General features: G+C 35.5%; 1 protein-coding gene across 1 annotated transcript; it reads left to right on the top strand.

The window, feature by feature from the left end:
* The first annotated feature begins 5,750 nt into the window (after positions 1-5,750).
* LOC111393039 lies at positions 5,751-7,949 on the top strand. The gene is made up of 3 exons (XM_023018442.1): positions 5,751-6,072; positions 6,220-7,398; positions 7,717-7,949. The coding sequence occupies exons 1-3, from the start codon at positions 5,751-5,753 to the stop codon at positions 7,947-7,949; spliced, it is 1,734 nt and encodes a 577-aa protein (XP_022874210.1).
* The last annotated feature ends 14,429 nt before the right edge of the window (positions 7,950-22,378 follow it).

The following is a 22,378-nucleotide window of genomic DNA, read 5'->3' as shown; positions in this document are numbered from 1 at the left end:
GGGTTGAGGTTGTAAAAGATTTATTAGGACATGAAAATGCTTGGCCTCTCCCTACTGCAGATTGGTATCAGATTGACCTCACCCCTTCTACAGCCATCCTATGATTGTTCATCTGTCACAACATCGAGCCCATTTCGCATAAGACAACATTCACTAATCAGAAGGTGGGGTTCATCTATCACTTAGTTCGGGGCAACAAGATTGACTTGGCCACTTACATTTACAACCAGATACACATTACAGGCACATGGGGTGATAGGCACACCTCATTGATTTTCCCGAGTTTGATAAGTGGGGTTTGTAGAGCTGCAGGCATACAGGTTCAGTCTAGGGAGGCACCGAAGAAACCAAGTCCATTTATCAAGCACCTCACACTCGATGCCCAGGGTCGGGCCAAAATTAAACATCTACAGAAGTTGGAAAACGAGCGACGATGACAGCAACGGGCTGAAGAAGGACAAGCAGCTGAGGACTTTGAAATGCCACAAGCGCCGCCACCACCGGCTGACATGGACACCTAGTTATTGAGACAGATGTTTGCCACTATGACTAGATACAACCGAGACATGCAGTAGCTTCAGCATTCCTTTGGAGCACTAACTACCACCATCCAGTAGGTGCAAATAGATATGGCATCTGCATGAAACTTCGCTTCCATTGCCAGCAGTGAGTCCCTCGCGGCACGCCGACAGATGAGTACTTTTGACTGGCGATTGGGCATGTACGTTGGCCGGATGGATGGTATACAGTGGCGGGTAAATGAGACTTGGGATCGTCTAGGGAGTTTGGAGATGAGGGTTCAGGCCATGCAGATGGAGTAGACGCAGCGTCTGTCATATTGAGAGAGATCTTATCCCACCTTCTCTCCCCTCCTGGAGATAATGATGCCGTGCCCAACTTTCCATCACAGCCACCATTTTGATCAGGGGAGTACTGTTTTCCCCATTTTGATTTTTCTTTTTCATTTTGTCATTAAAAATTATGACTTTAATCTTTTGTTAATCTTACATTGAGGACAATGTATTACCTAAGTTTGGGGAAGGGCGACATAATTTTAACTCTTTATCTGTGTTCATCATTATCTAGTTTTCATGGATTTACATTACTGCATAATGTGTGCATGATGAGTGTTACAAAAAAAATTTGCATTTTATTCAGTTTGTTTTAAATTCTCTTCATGCACGCTTATGTGGGTTTGATAACCTTGTTAGCTATGATGATATTATTGGACTAGTTTAAACTGCAAACTTTGGATCGGGTGTTAATTAGACTAACTGATACTTGTTGATGCAACACTTGACATTATCTATGCACGCTATTCATGCTTGACATATTAGGAGAATAACTAGATTTTGAGCATAACATAGGAAAAGAATGATAACCCTCTATTGAATTAACTCATAAACTACCTCAAGATAGTTTGGTGATAGTTGAGTTATTATAGGAAAGTATTGATATGAGCGGGGGCTCCGTGTATGAAATTTATTGTGTGGATTGTCTCGACCAGTGGAATGAAGAATAGGTGAAAATCTTAAATTGGGGGTTGGTTTTGGAAACTAAATGTCTAGAAAAATAACAAAGGGCACAAAATTAATATGTGGGAATTAAACACTTCTTTTCATGCCTTTATGACTCGAGCAAGTAAGCCTGTAAGGATATTTCAAAATTTAGTGCCCTAAAGACAACTGGTCTGGGAGTCACTGGCCCAAAGCTCGATACATAGGTCATACAGAAAGCAAGAGGGAAAGAAGTTAATAAAAGGTCATCTTATCGAGCCTTTATAACTCGAGTGAATAAGCCTACAAGGGTTTAAAACCTAATGCCCTAAAGCCAACTGGCTTGAGAGTCACCAGCCCAAAGCTCGTTACATAGGTTATATAGAAAGCAAATGAGAAGATGATAATCAATTAGAAATTTGAGAAAGGTGAGAAAAACAAAAGAGAAACAATACATGACGAAAAGCCCTTGGACATTTGGTTGAAAAGACTATACCTCTGAGGCAAGGCAAGTAACCTAGTTTATTCTTGAGTGTCAAAGCAATCAAACTTAGGAGAGCCTTCACTTTTTGAAATGTAGACTTGTGATGGTAAGGCTAAATCCAAACTACGAGAGAGTGAGGACTATAGCTATATAAATTTCTAATCTTAAAACACAACCCCGGGATAATTGAGTGAAAAGAATAAGTTTAGGGGGTTGTGTATCTCTCGAGCGAGTAAGGATATATTTGACCACTTTGGGGTTGGGACTCAAATTCATCATGAACCTAATATGTTGGCATGAATTCACACACACACGTCAATTTACATTTAACAAGTAAATGTTGATGTCATGTTTGCACTGATAAATTTTCATAAAATCAAATACTTAGTCCAATCTTGAGCCATAACAGGGTATTAAGCCATGTTTGTTTAGAATTATGTCACTATCTTATTTGAGGACAAACAATAGTTCAAGTTTGGGAATTTGATAAGTGTATTTTTGCACACTTATTTAGGTCACAAACATGACTTAATAACAAGCAAAATGATTGAATTGTGACTTAATCTCATATATTTGTGAATTGTAGGAAACAACAACGAACATGGTAAAATTCAAGAGAAAACACGCAAAAAGGACTAAAATGACGCAAAGTGAAAGTTCAGGGACCAAGGTGTAATTATCTAAAATTTGACCCGATGAACAAATCGAGAAATTGATCAAACCAATTTCCAATTGATGATATCTTGGGATGATGGAATGGAAAGAATGAAGAAAAGATACCAAGAAGTGAATGATTCAAGTAAGAGGACCAAAATGAACATTTTTCATAGTTAGACCGCATAGTGCTACCCTCTATGCGGTCACATAGAGGCATACCAAAGCTAAATGGCCACAACATTTTTACTCTATGCGACTGCATAGAGCAATTCCCGGGTAAAATTGCAGTTTTCTTTTTCCGTCGAAACTCTTATGGAAACAATATTTTTAGGGTTCTATATAAACAAAAACTCGACTAGAATGAAGGAGACGCCATTTTTACAAGTTTTTGAGAGATTTTGAAGGAGAAGCTAGGAGAGAACAAGAGGATAACATCGTGCCTAGTGAAGATTCGATTGAAGATTGATTCAGGTGATGACGTTTCTTCAAATATTTTTATATTTTCTTCTTTGTAGCATGTTAGGCTAGATTTATCATTGTTAGGAGATCGTTGAACCTTGTGATATTACATTTGATTTTTGATTTGGATTTTTGACGTATTTAAACGCAAGTTCTGAAATTGATTGATTTATTACGTTTTTATTTCCATTTGATTATTGTGCACGTAATTATGTGATTGTGGTGGCCTATTTTATGCATTCGAAAGAAGGAAAATAGGTTCGACATAACATAAATCATCATAGGGTCTAATAGGAGAAAGAAATATACCTCTATGCCTTGTGTGAATTTTTGGATATTCATAAATTTATAATACATTTTGGTATGTTTGTATTCGTCATAGAAATATAGTCGAATCATATATTAGGATAGGTTTGGCATTGCTCGAGAGAGATTGCTAAATTAAAATAAGAATATTGATTTATCTTTTGTGTAACTGCGTGTCAAACTTGCATGATTGAAAATTGAATGGGTATTGCTTAGGGATTCGTGATCCTAGTGCGTTAGTATATTCATTAATTCCATAAATTCAAGTTAAAATGCATCCAAGTTATTTTGCATTTAGTATAATTTTTCATTCATAATTGCATCAAAGTTTACATCTTTTTAGTTAAAGTAAAAAAGATCAATTTTGTTTTCGTATTTCGGTTAAGGTCATAATAGGTTAATTTGAACTAATTCAATCCTTGTGGGATCGATACTTGGACTCATGGTCCATTTTACTACTTGTTAATGAACTGTACACTTGCGGTAGATTTAAAATCGGAACAAATAATTTCGTGAACAATGCATAAGATACAAATAAATTTATTATCAAATTTCTATAAAATTCATGACAACTATTAATAGAAAATACTTGAACACATACTATGTCCTTTCATAGTAATTGTTAATAGATTTTTATTTACTTTTCGCTAGTTCATGTGATGAGTTTGTTTCACTCATGATTTTTGTTCAATTTTAGCTTGATTAAATGCTAGATCTTGTGAGTATAGAACATTTTTTATTTGTTTGTTAGTGTTGTTTTGAAGATTAGGAGAGGCGATGCGAAAAGAGGTATTTAAGTGGACGAAAAGACCAAAAATACGAAATTGGGACAGAAAGACGGCGCTTAGGCACTGCATTCATAGCGCCTAGGTGCTACAAAACTGAAAAAAAGATGAAAATTGAACCCGAGAGGGAGCACCTAAGAGCCGCCATCATAGCACCTAAGAGTCGCCATCATAGCGCCCAGGCGCTGAAGACGTAGGACCCAGGCGCTATCATCAATGCCTAGGCACTGTCTTGTAGCACCTAGGCACTGCGATTGAATATTTAGGGCGCATTTTTTTGGGACGTTTTTAAATCCATAAAAATCCTACTTCTACATAAAATGGAGGGGCATCTATAAATACATCTTTCTCATACCTTTGAAGGGTTCATGACACATTGGAGACAAGACAACAAAAAAGGGAGATTCAAAAGAGAAATTCAAGAAAATTAACACCAAGAATTGAAAATTAGAAGTATTCATTGGAAGGGGAAGGAGATCTTAGTGTAAGAATTCTACCTTTTCTTCTACATCTTTATTACAAATTCGGTGATGTATTCTAAGACAATTTCCTAATTTTCTTCTTGCATTATGAGTAGCTAAATTCATTGTTAGGGAGAATAATGTAACCAATTGGGATTATTTACATTCTCTTATTAAGATTTTCAGTTTTTAATTTTTTCATGTGTTGATTTTGCTATGAGTTGAATGCATTAAATTATCTGATAAATAATTTGATGATTTTTGTGGATTCTTTACAAATAGAGATATGAGTTTAGGATTTAGAGCATGTAGTAAAATCCAGTACATTGGTATAACGAGTAGAGATACCTATACCATTTATTGCGGTCATAATTGAATTTCTAGGACATAGAACTCGTTTAATTAAGTTGAATTTGCATAGAGATATGAAATTTAATTAGTTGAATAGGCTCAATGAGAACTCGAGAGGAGTAAATTGAATACAATAGGAGAATTCGACCGAGCACTACATTAGAATTGAGTTTTAATTTGAGATGTAAAGGTGATCAATTGGTGAAGTTATTCTACCATAATATCCATTCATTATTTGATTCTCCAACCAATCGTGTAAACATTCATTTATTTTCTAGAATTTAGATTAAAACCTAGATTTTACAACCTTTAATTTGTTTTAGTCAAATAGTAGTTAAAAGAAAAATTGAATTAAGTGCTAGAAAATAGTCCTTGTGGGATCGACAATTCGGACTCTTAGGTCCACTATTACTTGTTACGGGTCGTACACTTGCGAAACAAAATTTTACAACAAGTTTTTTGCACCATTGTCAGGGACTATTTCTTCTAGTCTCAATTAATTTTTAGTTTAACTGTTATTTGATTTGTTTATTTTTCTTTTATTTACAGAAAATTGTGTTCGTTGTATGCTCCGTGCCCAAGGCGAGGATCTTGAACCATTTGATTCGAAGATAGAACGTACCTTCAGATGAAGATGCAAAGAACACAAACAAAAATAGAAATGTCAAATGACTGACAATCAACAAATTCATATCCCTATTCAGCCAATTGAACAAATGGCCGCAAGAGTGGCACCATCGGAACAGTATCAATGTTCCTGACACCTATAGCAGCACACATGCGCTCTAGTATCGTGTATCCAGATTTTGGGGTAAATAACTTTCAGATCAGGCTAGATTGGATTAACTTGATGAGCAACACCCTGGAATTCTACAGGCTACCTCAAGAGAATCCAAACACGCATATCTCTAAATTTCTCAGAAACTGTCAGAACTTTCATGCTCCGAGGGTCAATGAAGATGCTATTAAACTACGACTATTCCCATTTACATTGAGAGATGCTGCATTGGAGTGGTTAGATGCTGAGGTTCACGCTAGCATTACTACATGGGAAGAACTAACCAGGAAGTTCTGTAATAAATTTTTCCCACTAGCGAAGGTAGCTAAACTCAGATTAGAAATTCAAACTTTTCAACAGAAAGATGGAGAAAGCTATTACGAAGCATGAAATAGGTTTAATAAGTTGATGAGAAAATGCCCAAACCATGGAATTACTATAGGTAATCAAGTGCAGTACTTCTACACTAGACTTACACCACTGTCAAAATCTCAAGTCGATGCCTCAGCTAGAGGATCAATTCTAGGAAAATCTGTGCAGCAAACCATGGACCTATTTGAGTTGATTGCCACTACACATTCAATGTTCTCATCGGAAAGAGTGGCGCCACCGAAGACAGGAAGAATGTATAAGTTAGACAGCACAGCCTCTACCAATGCCCAAATAGTAGCATTGACAAAACAAGTGGATTTATTGGTGAAATCACAAACGAAAGGAGCACATGCAGTGACAGCTGGACCATCATGCGAGAACTGCGGGGCTAATCATTTGACAAAAAACTACACATCTATAGGCTATCCCGACAAACAGGTCAATTTCATTCAGAATGGGTCTCGAAATTTTAATCCATTTGCTCAAATGTACAACCCAGGATGGAGACAACACCCAAACTTCAGATGGTCCAATAATCAACAAGGGAACAGTTCAAATAATGCCCAACAGGAGAAAAAACCAAGTTTGGGGGAGATGTTCAACCAGTACATGCAGAAAACTGACAAGGTGTTTCAGCAAATTAACACTAACTTTCAGAATCAGCAAGCATCAATCAAGAAGTTGGAAAAACAAATTGGTCAGATAGCTCAAGAGCTTGCAAAACGTCCACAAGGGACATTGCCAGGCAACACAATGGTCAATCCAAAAGAGCAAGTGCAAGCTATTACTACCAGGAGTGGGGTGCAACTTCCAGAAATACATGTGAAGAGACCAGAGCGAAAAGAAAAGGAAATAATGGGTGAAGAGGCTGGGAAAGAAGTAGAGTTTGAACAACCAACTGACAAAGAGAACGAAAGGAAAGAAACACCTATAGTGAGAGCACCCAGCCCCGTGAAGGCTTATGTGCCACCAATTCCCTTCCCTCAAAGGTTACAAAGAAAGAAGTTGGATAATCAGTTTGCCAAGTTTGTGGAGATTTTCAAGAAACTGCACATCAATATTCCTTTTGCAGACGCAATTGCCCAAATGCCCAGCTATGCAAAATTCTTGACAGAGATCCTATCTAACAAAAGGAAGCTGGAAGAACATGAGACAGTATGCTTGAACGAGGAGTGCAGTGCAATACTATTGAAAAAGCTACCTCCTAAACTAAAAGACTCAGGGAATTTCACTATACCTTGCACAATTGGTTCTAATTTCTTTGAACATTCTTTATGTGATTTAGGTGCCAGTGTTAATTTGATGCCTCTATTTGTTTACAGGTCTCTTAGATTTGAAAAAGTAAAACCTGCAACAATCTCTTTGCAACTGGCCGACAGATCGATCAAACGACCAAATGGAATTATTGAAGACGTGCTAGTCAAAGTAGACAAATTTATTTTTCCGGCTGATTTCATTATTTTGGACATGGAAGAGGACTCAAATATTCCTCTGATCTTAGGAAGACCGTTCTTGGCTACCGGGAGAGCATTGATTGATGTTTATGATGGAAAAATGATTCTTTGAGTGGACAATGAGCAAGTCATATTCGACGTGTTCAAGGCAATGAAACACCCATTGACTTCCAACACTTGCTACCAAGTTGATGTTCTTGAAGAGCTTGTGATGAATACATTTGATATAGAGCATCACACAAATCTTTGTGAGGCAGAATTTGTGCAATTGAAAGCAACAAATGCAGAAAAATCTGAATGTGTTGTCAACTTAGCCGAGCAACCCATAGGAAGAAAGCATTGGTAGTATGAATCTCTAGGAGACAACGCTTCTCCCTCGGTACCCTCAGTGGAAAAAGCACCCACTCTTGAACTAAAATCCTTACCTTTCCATCTTCGTTATGCATATTTGGGAGAGTCTTCAACACTGTCAGTAATCATTGCAAATGACATGACGAGGGAAGATGAGAATGAATTGTTGGAGGTACTCAGGCAGCACAAAATGACAATTGGATGGACAATAGCTGACATAAGAGGGATCAGTCCAACTCTTTGCATGCACAATATTTTAATGGAGGATGGGTCAAGGGCATCAGTGGAAGGACAACGCCGATTCAATCCAACCTTGAAAGAAGTCATGCGAAAAGAAGTGCTGAAATTATTGGATGCAGGAATAATGTATCCCATATCTAATAGTTCGGGGGTGAGTCCTGTACATATTGTACCTAAAAAGGGTGGAATCACAGTGGAGAAGAACAAGAACAATGAGCTGATACCAACACGGTTAGTGACAGGGTCGAGAGTATGCATAGATTATAGAAAGCTAAATAATGCAACCAAAAAGGACCATTTTCCATTGCCATTCATTGATTAGATGTTGGAAAGGTTGGCAGGACATTCTCATTATTGCTTTCTAGACGGATATTCAGGGTACAATCAGATAGTAATTGCTCCAGAAGACCAAGAGAAGACAATATTCACATGCCCTCATGGAACGTTTGCATTTAGAAGAATGTCTTTTGGTTTATGCAATGCACCGGCAACGTTTCAACGATGCATGATGGCCATCTTTTCTGACATGGTAGAAAAGTACATTGAGGTTTTTATGGACGATTTTTCTGTGTTTGAAGATTTCTTTAATGATTGCTTGGAGCGGTTGGCTCTTGTATTGCAAAGATGTGAGGAGAAGAACCTTGTGCTTAATTGGGAAGAATGTCATTTCATGGTAAAGGAAGGAATAGTACTGGGACATCGAATTTCTGCACAGGGGATTGAAGTGGACAAAACCAAAATACAAGTGATTGAGAAATTGCAGCCACCTAATTCAGTAAAGGGGATCAGGAGTTTTCTAGGACATGCAGGGTTTTATAGAAGATTCATTCAAGACTTTGCAAAAATTACAAAACCGTTGTGCAACCTGATGGAGAAAGATATACCATTTCAATTTTCTGATAAGTGTTTGAAAGCCTTAAACACTTTGAAAGAAAAAATGACATCAGCACCTATGATAGTGGCTCTAGATTGGGAATTGCCTTTTGAGCTCATGTGTGACGCCAATGACTTTGCAGTGGGGGCAGTGTTTGGACAACACAATGGAAAAGTATTTCATGTTATCTACTACGTTAGCAAAACATTGAATGATGCTCAGATCAATTATGCAACAACTGAAAAGGAATTGATTGCAGTTGTTTTTGCTTTTGACAAATTCCGTTCTTATTTGATTGGGTCCAAGGTGATAGGTTATACAGACCATGCAGCTCTGAAGTATTTGTTTGAGAAGAAGGACGTGAAACGAAGGCTAATTCGCTGGGTGCTATTACTATAAGAATTTGACATCAAAATTCGTGATAAAAAAGGAACAAAAAATCAAGTAGCGGATCCTTTATCAAGGATAGAGCAACAGCAGGATTCAAATGATATGAATATTAATGAGGTTTTCCCAGATGAACAGTTACTGCAAGTAGAAAAAGCTCCGTGGTATGCAGACATTGTTAATTACTTAGCCAGTGGCTATATGGATCCGGATCTCACCTATTAGCAAAAGAAGAGGCTCAGTCATGAAGCAAAATTCTATTACTGGGATGATCCAAATTTATATAGGAGAGGGGCGGACCAGATCATTAGGAGATGTGTGCCTGAGGATGAAATGAAACCGATCCTTTCACAAGTACATGCTTCAGCTTATGGAGGGCACTTTGGCCCCACTAAAACAGCAGCAAAGGTGCTCCAATGTGGTTTCTTTTGGTCTACATTGTTCAAGGACTGCCACAATTTCTGTAGGTCATGTGATAAGTGTTAAAGAACTGGTAACATATCAGCGCGTCACGAGATGCCACTTAACAACATTTTGGAACTAAAAATATTTGATGTCTGGGGGGTTGATTTTATGGGTCCGTTTCCATCATCTTACAACAATCGGTACATCTTGGTTGCGATGGACTATGTTTCAAAATGGGTAGAAACTAAAGCATTGCCTACAAATGACGCAAGGGTGGTGGTGGACTTCATAAAGAAACACATATTTAACCACTGTGGATCACCTAGGGCCATTATAAGTGATGGTGAAACGCACTTCCGCAATCGGTTGTTCCAAGCAGTTTTGTATAAGTACGGGGCGCAACATCGAATTGTCACTCCTTATCACCCTCAGACAAGTGGACAGGTGGAAACGTCAAACAGACAATTGAAAAGAATTTTGGAGGTCATCGTGAATGCATCTCGCAAGGATTGGTCAAAAAATTGGACGATACTTTATGGGCATATCGCACAGCTCACAAGACACCTATAGGAATGTCCCCATACCGACTAGTCTTTAGGAAAGCATGCCACCTACCAGTGGAGTTTGAGCACAGAGCGTACTGGGCATTGAAGCAGTTAAACATGGACCTCGAAAAGGCTAGAGAAACAAGAGTACTACAGCTACATGAGTTGGAGGAATTTAGAAGTGAGGCATATGAGAATGCATCCATCTACAAGGAAAGGACAAATTAGTGGCACGACAAGAACATCAGACAACGAATTTTTCGAGTGGGGGATCAAGTGCTATTATATAATTCCAGGCTTAAGCTTTTTTCAGGAAAATTGAAGTCTAGATGGTCCGGTCCTTTTACGGTCTCTCAGGAGTTTCCCCACGGGACAATTGAATTACACCATCCAACTAAAGGAAATTTCAAAGTAAATTGCCAACGCATCAAGCATTATGTGGAAGATTTCCCCACAGCTAAAGAGAGTCTTGATCTAGCTGTTCCCGAATAACTGCGGCACTATATCCAGCTAATGACTTAAAAGAAGCGCTTCTTGGGAGACAACCCAAGCTCTACCCTTTATTTGATTATTGGTTTTTGCTTTGATTTTCTTGTTCCTTTAATAATCTATGCTATCGTAGTAACACTTTCTTTTGTTTTTTGTTTTCTGTAGGAGAATCCATAAAGGTTACATATTGCGGAATTTGAGTTCTACAATGAAAATGAATGAGTGTGATAAGGAGGAATTAAAAAAAAAGCGTATAAAAAATAAAGGGGCAGTAACGCAGCGCCCAGGCATTGCGAACCCCCCTCCAGATATTTTTTTTTTTACTTATACCCTCTTCTCCTCTCCCTCTCACACTACGTATTTTTCCCCAAACCTACTCTCTCTCATTTTCTTTCCCCAACACCATAAAATTTCCCCATTTTTCTTCTCCTCCTCAACCCTACCAAGGTACCCTCTTCCTCTCTCTTTCCTTATTCAGTTTTGTTTTTTGTTGAACTTATTTTATCACCTCACCCACATCACAATTCTTTCAATTACACATATTCTTGCCGCCCCTCCCAATCTCCCTTGTTGTTTTCAACATTTCATTGTTGCTAAGTGTGACTTCATTCCATTTTATCTATTGGGCCTCTATTTTGACCCATTTGTTAACCTACCTATACTTACCTTATTTGGGCCATTATTACAAGATAAATAAGTCTCTTTTCTCTCTTAAGTGAGAGAAGTTTTCTCTGCTTCTCTATTCAACCGATCTCTGCGTGATTTCTCTTTTATTCTCTCTGCCCCTTTGTGACCCCTACCTTTATGGTGATATTATATGAGATATTTGTGCACCTTTGTGGCCTCCGAAGTAAACTATTTCATTAGCAGCCAAGAGTGGAAGCTTGGTTATTGTCTTGGGTTGTTATTGTCAGCTTGTGGTGTTAGAAGTTGGTATAAACTGAGCCTAGGTAAGCTCTGGTGCTTAATACACGTTCAAAATTTGGTATTAGAGTATGGATTATCATTACATTTTGAAAATCAGATCAAAAATGGGAAGAAATTGGCGTTTCCTTCAATCTGACCGGATTTGGAAATTTCAATTACTCCCAAATCGAACCTCGGTTGGACAAACGGAGGCCAAACCCACGACCAACAGGTCGAGGCACCCCCTGTGGTGGTGACGCGTGGTAGAGAAGGCTGCGACGGCTATCGATGGTGCATGGAGGACCTCCAACGGGATTTTTTCTTGTTATTTCATTTATTTTAGTCTCTTAAATGTACTAATATGTTTGGTTTAGTGTTTTAGGTTGTGCAGGAAAATTTAGATGATTTTGCCCTTTACCGTCAATCTACATTTATGGCTGATTGGAATTGTCACATTTGTTGAATCTTTAAGGCGAATAGTAGTAGCCCTAAAGTAGCAAATTCTCATCTCTCCACGTTACGAACTCAGATAGGTCCACTCTAGTAAATTGTCTGAAATCATTACATTATTGCACTAGCAGATCATCGTGTAGGGTGATCATTAGGTTAGGGGTTGTTATTGTTTGGCAACCATTGTTTGTGCTAAAAATTAGGGCTACTTGCTCTTAATTGATTGATTGAGTACCTGCCTTTTGGTTAAATCAGTATTCAGTACATAGTGATATAATTGCTCTGAAACTGGTTATTTGTTAGATGTATTTTTGTTGCATTGTTACTTTCGCTACTTGTTAATTCCGTTAGAATTATTGAGATCTTACCCGTTCGAACATTCGCTTGATCTAAGATCACGAGTCTTATGGAATCTTGGGAGTCTAGAACGGTGTATACTATCTGTGACCCCAGGACTACTTTATATGATTTGATTGTGCTTTGTGCATTTTTTGGTTGTTTTGTGAAGATGACGACTCACAATTTTGATTTGGGGACTTTTAACAGAAAATGTGGTTTTTTAATCTGGCAACAAAAAATGAAGTGTAGTTTAGTCCAACAAAAAGCTTCAAAAGCCATTGAAGGCAACTTTCCAACTGATTTTTGAAAAGAACAAAAGGAAGAAGCCGACGAGCTTGCTTATATCTCAATCATTTTACACTTATCTGACACAATTTTGAGAAAGGTGGGTGAATTGAAAACTACCAAAGAATTTTGGAAAAAATTGGAAGACCTATATTTACTCAAATCTACACGAATAAACTTTACCTACTTGAACGCTTTTTCAATTTTAAAATGGATCCTTCAAATGTTCCTGACAATTTAGACGTGTTTAACAAACTGGGGCAAGATATCGTTAATTGTGATGAGGCTGTGTTCGAAACTTATAAAGCTATAATCTTGCTCAATGATATTCCTGATTCCTACAAGGAAGTTAAAAATGCCATTAAGTAGGTAGGGATACGTTGACTCTTGAAATTGTTATAGATTCTCTTAAGAGTAAAGAGTTGAAAATTATGACCGAAAAACATGATAAGAAAAGCAGTGAGCTACATTTGATGCAGGGTAGAACTTAGCTTAGGCAAAACAGTCATGATGGATATAAAGTGGTGACGAGTCGAGTAGTAATAGATGGAAAAAGAAGGACAATGATGGGTCTAGATCAAAGTCTAGGACTAAGGTTTTAAAATGTTATGGCTGTGGAAGCACAGGGTTTTTTTAATAAAGGATTGTCATAAGAAGAAGGGTAAGCTAAAGGTTAAGGAGAGAGGTGAGATCAATGGTGAGATCAATGTTTTATCCTTTACTTCTAATATAGATGACAGTGAGGTCTATCTGATTACAAGTCCTGTTGCATACAATGCTGAATTGAATATAATTTTTAATTCCCACATGCATGAGTGGATACTTGATTCTGGTGCATCTTTTCATGTAACGTCTGAAAAGAATTGGTTTGATAACTTACATGAATCTAATGCTGGGCATGTTATGCTGTGTGATAACTTTGCCTATACGATTGCTGAAATCGATGACATAAATATAAAATTTGACAAAGGCTTTGTATACACGTTAAAGGACGTTAGATATATCCCTGAATTGTCTAGGAATTTGATTTTAGTAGAGAGACTTGAAAAAGATTACTTCACTGATAAAATTGGAAATGGTATGTTAAAGAATGATTAAGGGTGCATTAGCTTCTATTAAGGGAACTAAGAAAAATGACATTTACATTACTACGGGGGAAGTGATTAGAGTCCTCTATCTTTTCTGTTAAGGTTGATCACATGCACACATGGCGTAATAGGCTTGCACATGTAGACATTAAGGGATTTAAGCTACTTAATGAAAAATGTGCATTTGGTAATGACTGTTGTCTAATTTGTCATTCTATAATCACTGTGTGTTTGGTAAGTATCATAAAACATCGTTCTCCACTAGTGTTTATAAAGCTAAATGTATGCTTAAATATGTGCAATCTGATCTACGGGGTCTTGCTAGTAACCCCAAATCGAGTGGGAATAGGTAATTCATGTCTATTATCGATGACTATACTAGAAAGGTGTGAGTCTATCTATTGAAAGGTAAATTTGAGACTTTTCATAACTTTAATAATTGGAAGAGACAAATTGAAAACCAAACTGGAAAAAGATCAATTTTTTGAGGACAGATAACTGCCTAGAATTTTCAACACTAAATCTGATAGTATGTGTAAAGAAAATGGCATAACTACACATAAGACGGTTCCTTACACTCCCCAACAAAACGGAATAGCGGAAATGATGAATATGAACATACTTGATAAAGTGCGTTGCATGATGTTAAGTTCTAGTGTCCCTAAATTGTTTTGGGGTGAAGCTATTATGACTACTTGTTATTTGATTAATTTGACTCCATTTGCTGCATTAAATGGTGACACTTCACATGGGCGATGTTCTGGTAAATTGAGTGATTACTCTATGCTTAGCCTTTTGGCTGCGCTGCATTTTTTCATCAGAATGAGGGAAAGCTTGAACCTAGAGCTATAAAGTGTGTCTTTCTAAGATATTCCAAGGGTGCTAAGGGTTATAGGTTATGGGATAGAAGCCAAAAGAGGGTTAAGATCACCGTGAATAGGGATGTCACATTTAACAAAAGTGAGATGCTGTGTCTTAAACATGAAACCGAATTTGTGAGTAAAACTGAACCAGGTGAAGAGAGAGATCGGTTTAAGGTGAAGTTAGGAAAACTTAGCACATTTGCCCCTACAACTCCTAATGAGGTGGAGATTTAGGTTCAAGAACCTAAGGTGGAGAACAGTAACAAAGTAGTGATAGAAGTGCATCTCGAAAAAAGAAAATCCATTAGCTAATTACAACTTAGTTAGGGAGAGAGAGAGGAGATATACGAGCGAAACGAGTGAACCTAGGAGGTTCAGATTTGAATTTGAGTTAGTTTTCGCCCATGCTAGTTACGAAGAACTAGTTGATAGAGGCGATAAATAGTGATCAATCTAAGAAGTGACTTAAGGCAATGAAAGAAGAGATGAGTTCTCTAGAAAAGATTCAGACTTGGGAGCTAATAACTAGACCTAAGAATAAATCAATCGTTGATTGCAAATGGGTTTTTAAGGTTAAGAAAGGTATCAATAGCTTGGAACCCTTAACGTTTAAAGCTAGGTTAATGACTAAGGGTTACACAAAGAAGGATGGCGTTGATTATAACGAGATTTTCTCACCAGTTGTTAAGTAACTACTATTAGGACCATGCTTGCATTGGTTGCGCGTTGAAAAACTTAATGTAAAAACTATTTTCTTACATGGTAAGCTTGACGAACAAATCCTTATGAATCGACCAAAAGGTTTTAAGGACAAGTCAAAATCTGATTATGTGTGTTTTCTGAAAGGATCCATGTATGGTTTAAAACAATCACCTAGATAGTGGTACAAGAGGTTTCATTCATTTGTACTCACTATTTATGTAAATTTGGTCACTATTTGTATTTTCAACGCAACAAGACTAATAATAATTATTTATTTTTGTTGCTCTATGTGGATGACATGCTTTTGATTAGTTGTTCTCCTAAGTGGATAAACAATATAAAAGCAAAGCTAAGTGGTGAATTTGACGTGAAATACATTAGTAAGGTTAAAAGAATTCTAGGCATGAAAATAGAAATAGATAGGTCAAATTCTGTCCTTTTTTGCATCAGTCTCCATATATATCTAGGATGTTGAAGAAATTTAATATAAGTGACTGCAAACCTATCACGTTGTCTTTTGCTAATCATTTTGTTTTATCTAAAGAACAATATCCTTGCAATGAACGTGAAGTAGAATACATGAGTAGAATTTTGTATTCTAATGTGTTCGTGTAAAACCCGCAAGTATATGGGATCGTTGTACAAGTAATAAGATTTGTGAGTTGAGAGTATTGTACTTACGAGGAATCAGATCTAATATTTAGTTAAGTAACTTTTACTAAATTCGAAGTAATATAAAATCAAAAAAGTTGTGATTTGTATGTTTTCTATGCTAATCTTAAACTAAGAAAGCAAATAACATATTTATTTAACATGTAAATATTTGTATTGGAATCGTGAACGCCCTATTGCCATTTAATTCAACTCTTAATTTAGAATTTAGTAAATTCATGATTCAAAACAATCGATAATTCACTTTTATTCAATATTCTTTGCCAAGATTTATTAAACCTATGTTTAACACTACCTGATCCTATTTCTAGTTCGAGTTCATATGAAAAACATGCATTAATTCACAAGATTTATCATACATGGTTGCACATGCTATAGATATTATTCTTAACACTTATTATCCATGTGTTGATTTTACCGTGTTCTAGACTTATTGTGAGTATTCCTACACTACAACAAGCAACTTACTATCTATTTGGTGATCAAGTAATTAGATAGTTCAATGGGAATACAAAATCAATCAAAAAAATCATGAAGTACTAAATTAATTGTCGTGAATTAAAATACACAAACAATAGGGTTCATCATTCATCAAATACAATGAGAAACTAGCCTAGCATATTAATATATAAATTACAAGAAGAATACTAGAAAAATATCACCCGGATCATGAAAGAATACAAAAGATGTTGATCTTCAAGTCCAAAGTTGAATTATTTAAAATCTTGATGTAATTGAACTTCAATTCCTTGCTATAGCTTGATCTTCTCTCTCAAAATATAGTAATTTGCCCCTTGTTCTTGATGAATTTGATAAAACTATTGTGTATTAAGAGGCAAGAGAGAGACCATTTCATTACTACCCATATCTTGTATTTATATGATGAAATTAGGTCAAAATTCACACCAAATTGTCTTCCAAAAGAGTTTGAATCAAATAAGGAAAGTAGCCTTTGAGTGCATATAATTTTGTCTCTGCCCAGCCTTCAATATTTTAGTCTGAACTTTCTCTTTTAGTGTCCGATTTAGGTGATTCAAAGTGCATTGGAAAGCTAGTTAAAAGAGCTACAATTCTTCTAGAAATACAATTTTTCCAATTCAAACGTTATCCATCCGAAAAATGGGTCTCAAATTGACCAAAAATCTTGAAGATATCTTATATGATTGGAAGTCGATTTATGGTAATACTCTTATCATATCCCTTTCCTTTTTGATTCCAATTGACTCCTATCAATTTTCAAAGTATCTTTTGCAATCCAAATCAACCATTAGATATTTATACTTTGGTCCCCATACTTTAGACTTGCTTCATTTTAGCCATTTTTCATTCTTTTTTTCAATTCATCTTTAAAACATGAACTTTTCCTAATAAAAGCAATAAATAATAAATTAGGTATTAATCCGTTCAAGGAATAACAAAATATCATCATTTAAGATCCCAAATAAATGTAGAGACTACACTTATCAAACCCCCAAACTTGAATCTTTGTTTGTCCTCAAATAAAACTAAAACCCAGCAAACACACAAATACACAATGCTAATTACCTAATTGGTGGCTAGTCAACCAAGCAATGTAAAAGTATTTAGCTAGCTAACCCGGCTTTTTATCTCAGGATTGAAATTTTAAAATTAAATTTGTGCACAGCTTCAAAATCACAATACACAAATTAAAATCTACTTTTTCAATGTAAAATTGACGTGTGTGTGGAGAATTAAGCAGAGCATCATGAATTCACAAATAGTTTCAATTCCCAGCCCTTAATGGTCAAATATGTCCTTTCATCACTCGTAAGATTCACACACCTTCAATGTTATTATTTTCGCTCTTTTCAAGTGTGTGATCTAAGGTTGAATTTTAATATTATCTTTATCTCTCTAGTTTAGGTAAATCTCACTAATTGCAAGTCAGTATATCAATAAACAAGGATTCTTCATAATTTGATTGCTTCGATCTCCAGAACTCAACTATTAATAATCCCTCATCAAAAGTTAATTTTCTTAAACAAGTGGTTGGGATCTAATTGAGGCATTCAGTGCATCTTCTGTTTCATTTTTATTTCTCATTTCTCATTTTTCATTTGAACATTTTTTTTTATTTGCAGTTTTCTCACCCTTAAGCTTTTTAAATGATACCTTTAATGAGATTTAGGTCGATACTCCCAAGCCAGTTGACTTTAGAGCAACATGTTTTAACACCATTACAAGCTTAAATACTCGAGTCATAAAGGTTATGAAATGAAAATTTTTTAATAAAATATTTTTTTATATTTGTATAACTTGATTAGTCCAATATCCCTTATTAAACACCTATCCGGGTAAATTAACTTCTAACTCGAGACTTTCATCCAATTGCATCCTAAGGATGTAAAATATAGTCATTTTGGGCTTAGCATCTATGGTCCACTATTTCAACCTATCCAATTATAAAATGAATTCATTCTTTTACAATACTTAACTTAATTCATGTACTCAATATATATCAATTTCACATGGAAAAGCAAAAATTAACTTAAGCATACAACATATTCAACATTCATAGATCAATTCATAATTTAATATATATATTATTGCCAACCAAGCTAACTAACTCATACAAGCACACAAAAAGAAAATATTTTTGAAAATTTTCAATTTTTTCATCTTTTTGTATTTTTTTAATAATTAAAACAATAAAACACACAAAACAAATGAAAACTCATGTTTTCACCCCAAACTTAAATTAGACATTGTCCTCAGTGTCTTAAATCCGGTGGGGGAGAAAATGAAGAAAAGACTCCCCTCATATGGCGACGAAATTCAATGGCTAGCTTTTCGTTATGTCCCATTGTTTCCTTGGTAATGATTGGTTCAAGTGTTTTATGACGTTATGTTCCTGCACAATGCGGATAAATAAAGCATTAAAACACAAAAGATCTAGAACAAGTGTTACTGAGCTCAAACATCAATAAACCAACAAGTAAACTAAGGAAAAATAGGATATGGATGATAATTCCCTAATTAAAACTATAAAAATAAACTAAATTATCCTATAAGTAGAAAGCAAAATAAATAAAAGGGATAGAAAGATTGAGTTGCCTCCCAAAAAGCGCTTATTTATAATCTTTAGCTTGCTTTATTATTTCGGCATCATGGAATTTTAAAGAACATTTTTTATGCCTTGCTTAGTTTGCCCCTTTTAATTTTGTTCCGCTCTTCGTTGCTTCCACAAATTTTAGCACTGCCCCTTCCAATGTTATATGGCTTCCCTATCTTATCTGATTCAAGTTCAACTATGTAGACTCTTTCCTCCTCTTCAAGTTTAATTACAAATTCAATAATAGGGCAATCAATGAAGTCGACAGAGTGTGAGTTAACATATTTTTCATTAATTACCTCCCCTTCATTTTGTTCATTTGTAATTGAACTTTTATCGTCTTCGTTCTTGTCTTCCATAATTGATATATCCTTGGGTTGAATGATTGGTTCACAATCTACATCCACGGGCAATGGAAACCCTTTTCTTTCAAACTTCTCGAGTGGATTATACCCCCACCTTTTAAATTTATTCAAGAATATGTCATCTCCCACGCACATTTTATTTTCATCTAACTTGGCAAGATCAGTGTAGTATTTTGCAAATACCTCCTTGTACAACATGGAAGGACCAACTCCCACAAACGTGTCTAAAGGGACACACTCACCCACGGCATGTAGTCTTTATTAACATTGTTCGTGTGAAACCCTTAAGTGTACGGGATCGTTGTACAAGTAATAAAATTTATGAGTTAAGAGTATCGTACACACGAGGAATAAGGTTTAATATTTAGTTAAGTAACTTTTACTAAATTCGAAGTAATATAAAATCAAAAAAGTTGTGGTTTGTATGTTTTCTATGCTAATTTTAAACTAAGAAAGCAAATAAATTATTTATTTAATATGTGAATATTTGTATTGGAATCGTGAATTCCTCTATTGTCATTTAACTCAACTCTTAACTTATAATTTAGTAAATTCATACATTCAAGACAATCGATAATCCACTTTTATTCAATATTCTTTCCCAATATAAATTAAACCTATGTTTAACACTACCCAATCCTATTCCTAGTCTGAATTCATATGAAAAAAATGTATTGATTCATAGGATTTATCACATATGATTGCACATGCCATAAGTATTATTCCTAACACCTATTGTCCATGTGTTGATTTTATCACGTTCTAAACTTATTGTGAGTATTCCTACACTACAACAAGCAACTTACTATCTATTTGGTGATCAAGTAATTAAATAGTTCAATGAGAATGCAAAATCAATCAAGAAAAAATAATGAAATACTAAATTATTTGTCGTGAATTAAAATAAACAAACAATAGGGTTTATCATTCATCCAATATAATGAGAAACTAGCCTAGCATGTTAATATATAAATTACAAGAAGAATACTAGAAAGATATCACCCGGATCATGAAAGAATACAAAAGATATTGAACTTCAAGGTCAAAGTTGAATTCTTGAAAATCTTGATGTAATTGAACTTCAATTCCTTGTTATAACTTGATTTTTTCTCTCAAAATATAGTAATTGACCCTTGTTCATGATGAATTTGATGAAACTATAGTGTATGAAGAGGCAAGAGAGAGACCCTTTCATTGCTGCCCATATCTTGTATTTATTGATGAAATTATATCAAAATTCACGTCCAAATTGTCTTCCAAAAGAGTTTGAATCAAATAAGGAAAGTTGCCTTTGCACGCGCATAATTTTATCTCTGCCCAACCTTCAGTGTTTTTCTCATAACTTTCTCTTCCAGTATTCGATTTAGTTGATTCAAAGTGCATTGGAAAACTAGTTAAAAGAGACACAATTTTTCTAAAAATACAATATTCCAATCCAAACGTTCTCCATCCAAAAAATGGGTCTCAAGTTGACCAAAAATCTTGTAAATATCTTATATGATTGGAAGTCGATTTATGGTAATACTCTGATCATATCCCTTTCCTTTTTTACTCCAATTTGCATTCAATTGACTTCTATCAATCTTCAAAGTATCTTTTGTAGTCCAAATCAACCATTAGATATTTATACTTTGGTCCCCATACTTCGAATTTGCTTCATTTTAGCAATTTTTCGTTCTTTTTTCCAATTCTTCTTTGAAACATGAACTTTTCCTAATGAAAGCAATAAATAACAAATTAGGTACTAATCCGTTCAAAAAATAACAAAATATCATCATTTAGAATCCCAAATAAGTGTAGAAACTACACTTATCATAATGTGACTGGTTCCATAATGTATTTGATGGTTTGTACTAGATCAGATTTAGGTTTTACTATTAGTACTCTCAATAGGTACATGACTAATCCGGGTCCTTGACATTGGGAAGCATTAAAGTGGCTATTAAGGTACTTGAAGGGTACATGTAACGTAGGTCTGAAGTTTAGTGTTAATAAGGAAAGTGTGAAATTGAAGGGCTTTGTAAATGCTAATTATGCAGGAGATAGGGATGGTAGGAAACCGACTTCCTCCTACGTGTTTACCTTATCCAATTCATGTGTTAGTTGGAAATCACAGTTATAACACATTGTTGCACTATCCATTATAGAGTCAAAATATATTGCTACTACTGAAACAATTAAAGAGGCTCTATGGCTTACAAGTTTACTTCATGAACTATATGTCTTGAATGATTATGTGGTAGTATATTCTAATAGTCAATCGTCTATAAAATTATGCAAGAATTTTATTTTTCACGAACGCACTAAACACATTAACATTAGACTACACTTCATTAGAGATATAGTATCTCAAGAGGTGATAAGTCTTGAAAAAGTTCACACACAATACAATCTTTCAGATATGAGCATGAAAGTGCTGCCACTGATAAAGTTTAGAAGCTGCAAGGATCTTCTAAACATTGGTACAGGTAAATGATTCAAATTTTATTGGTTTTCTGTTAGATGCGTCACTAATGGAAGATTTTTTCTTTTTGCAGGTCCTTTGACACCAAGGTGAAGGTTGTTAGGCAATTTGTTGTTAAACGACCTTCCCTGGGCTATGATGTTACTCGATTTATTTTCCAGTCAACTTAGAAAAATGACTGAACGGGAATTTAACACCACAATTAAGACGAGACGACCCAAATGTTAATTGGGCCACTCAAAGCAACCTAAATTTTTTAGTGTTGCTGGTGGCCTAA

Source organism: Olea europaea, chromosome 4 (genome assembly GCF_002742605.1).
Source record: "Olea europaea var. sylvestris chromosome 4, O_europaea_v1, whole genome shotgun sequence".
In the NCBI taxonomy this organism is placed as follows: domain Eukaryota; kingdom Viridiplantae; phylum Streptophyta; class Magnoliopsida; order Lamiales; family Oleaceae; genus Olea; species Olea europaea.
This window is presented reverse-complemented; position numbering and strand designations above follow the sequence as displayed.

Coding starts and splice junctions, on each gene's coding strand:
- LOC111393039 (XM_023018442.1), top strand. CDS start 5,751: ATGTTCCTGACACCTATAGCAGCACACATGCGCTCTAGTATCGTGTAT. Junction 6,073..6,219: donor AGAACTAACCAGGAAGTTCT/GTAATAAATTTT, acceptor GAATTACTATAG/GTAATCAAGTGCAGTACTTC. Junction 7,399..7,716: donor CACTATACCTTGCACAATTG/GTTCTAATTTCT, acceptor TGATTCTTTGAG/TGGACAATGAGCAAGTCATA.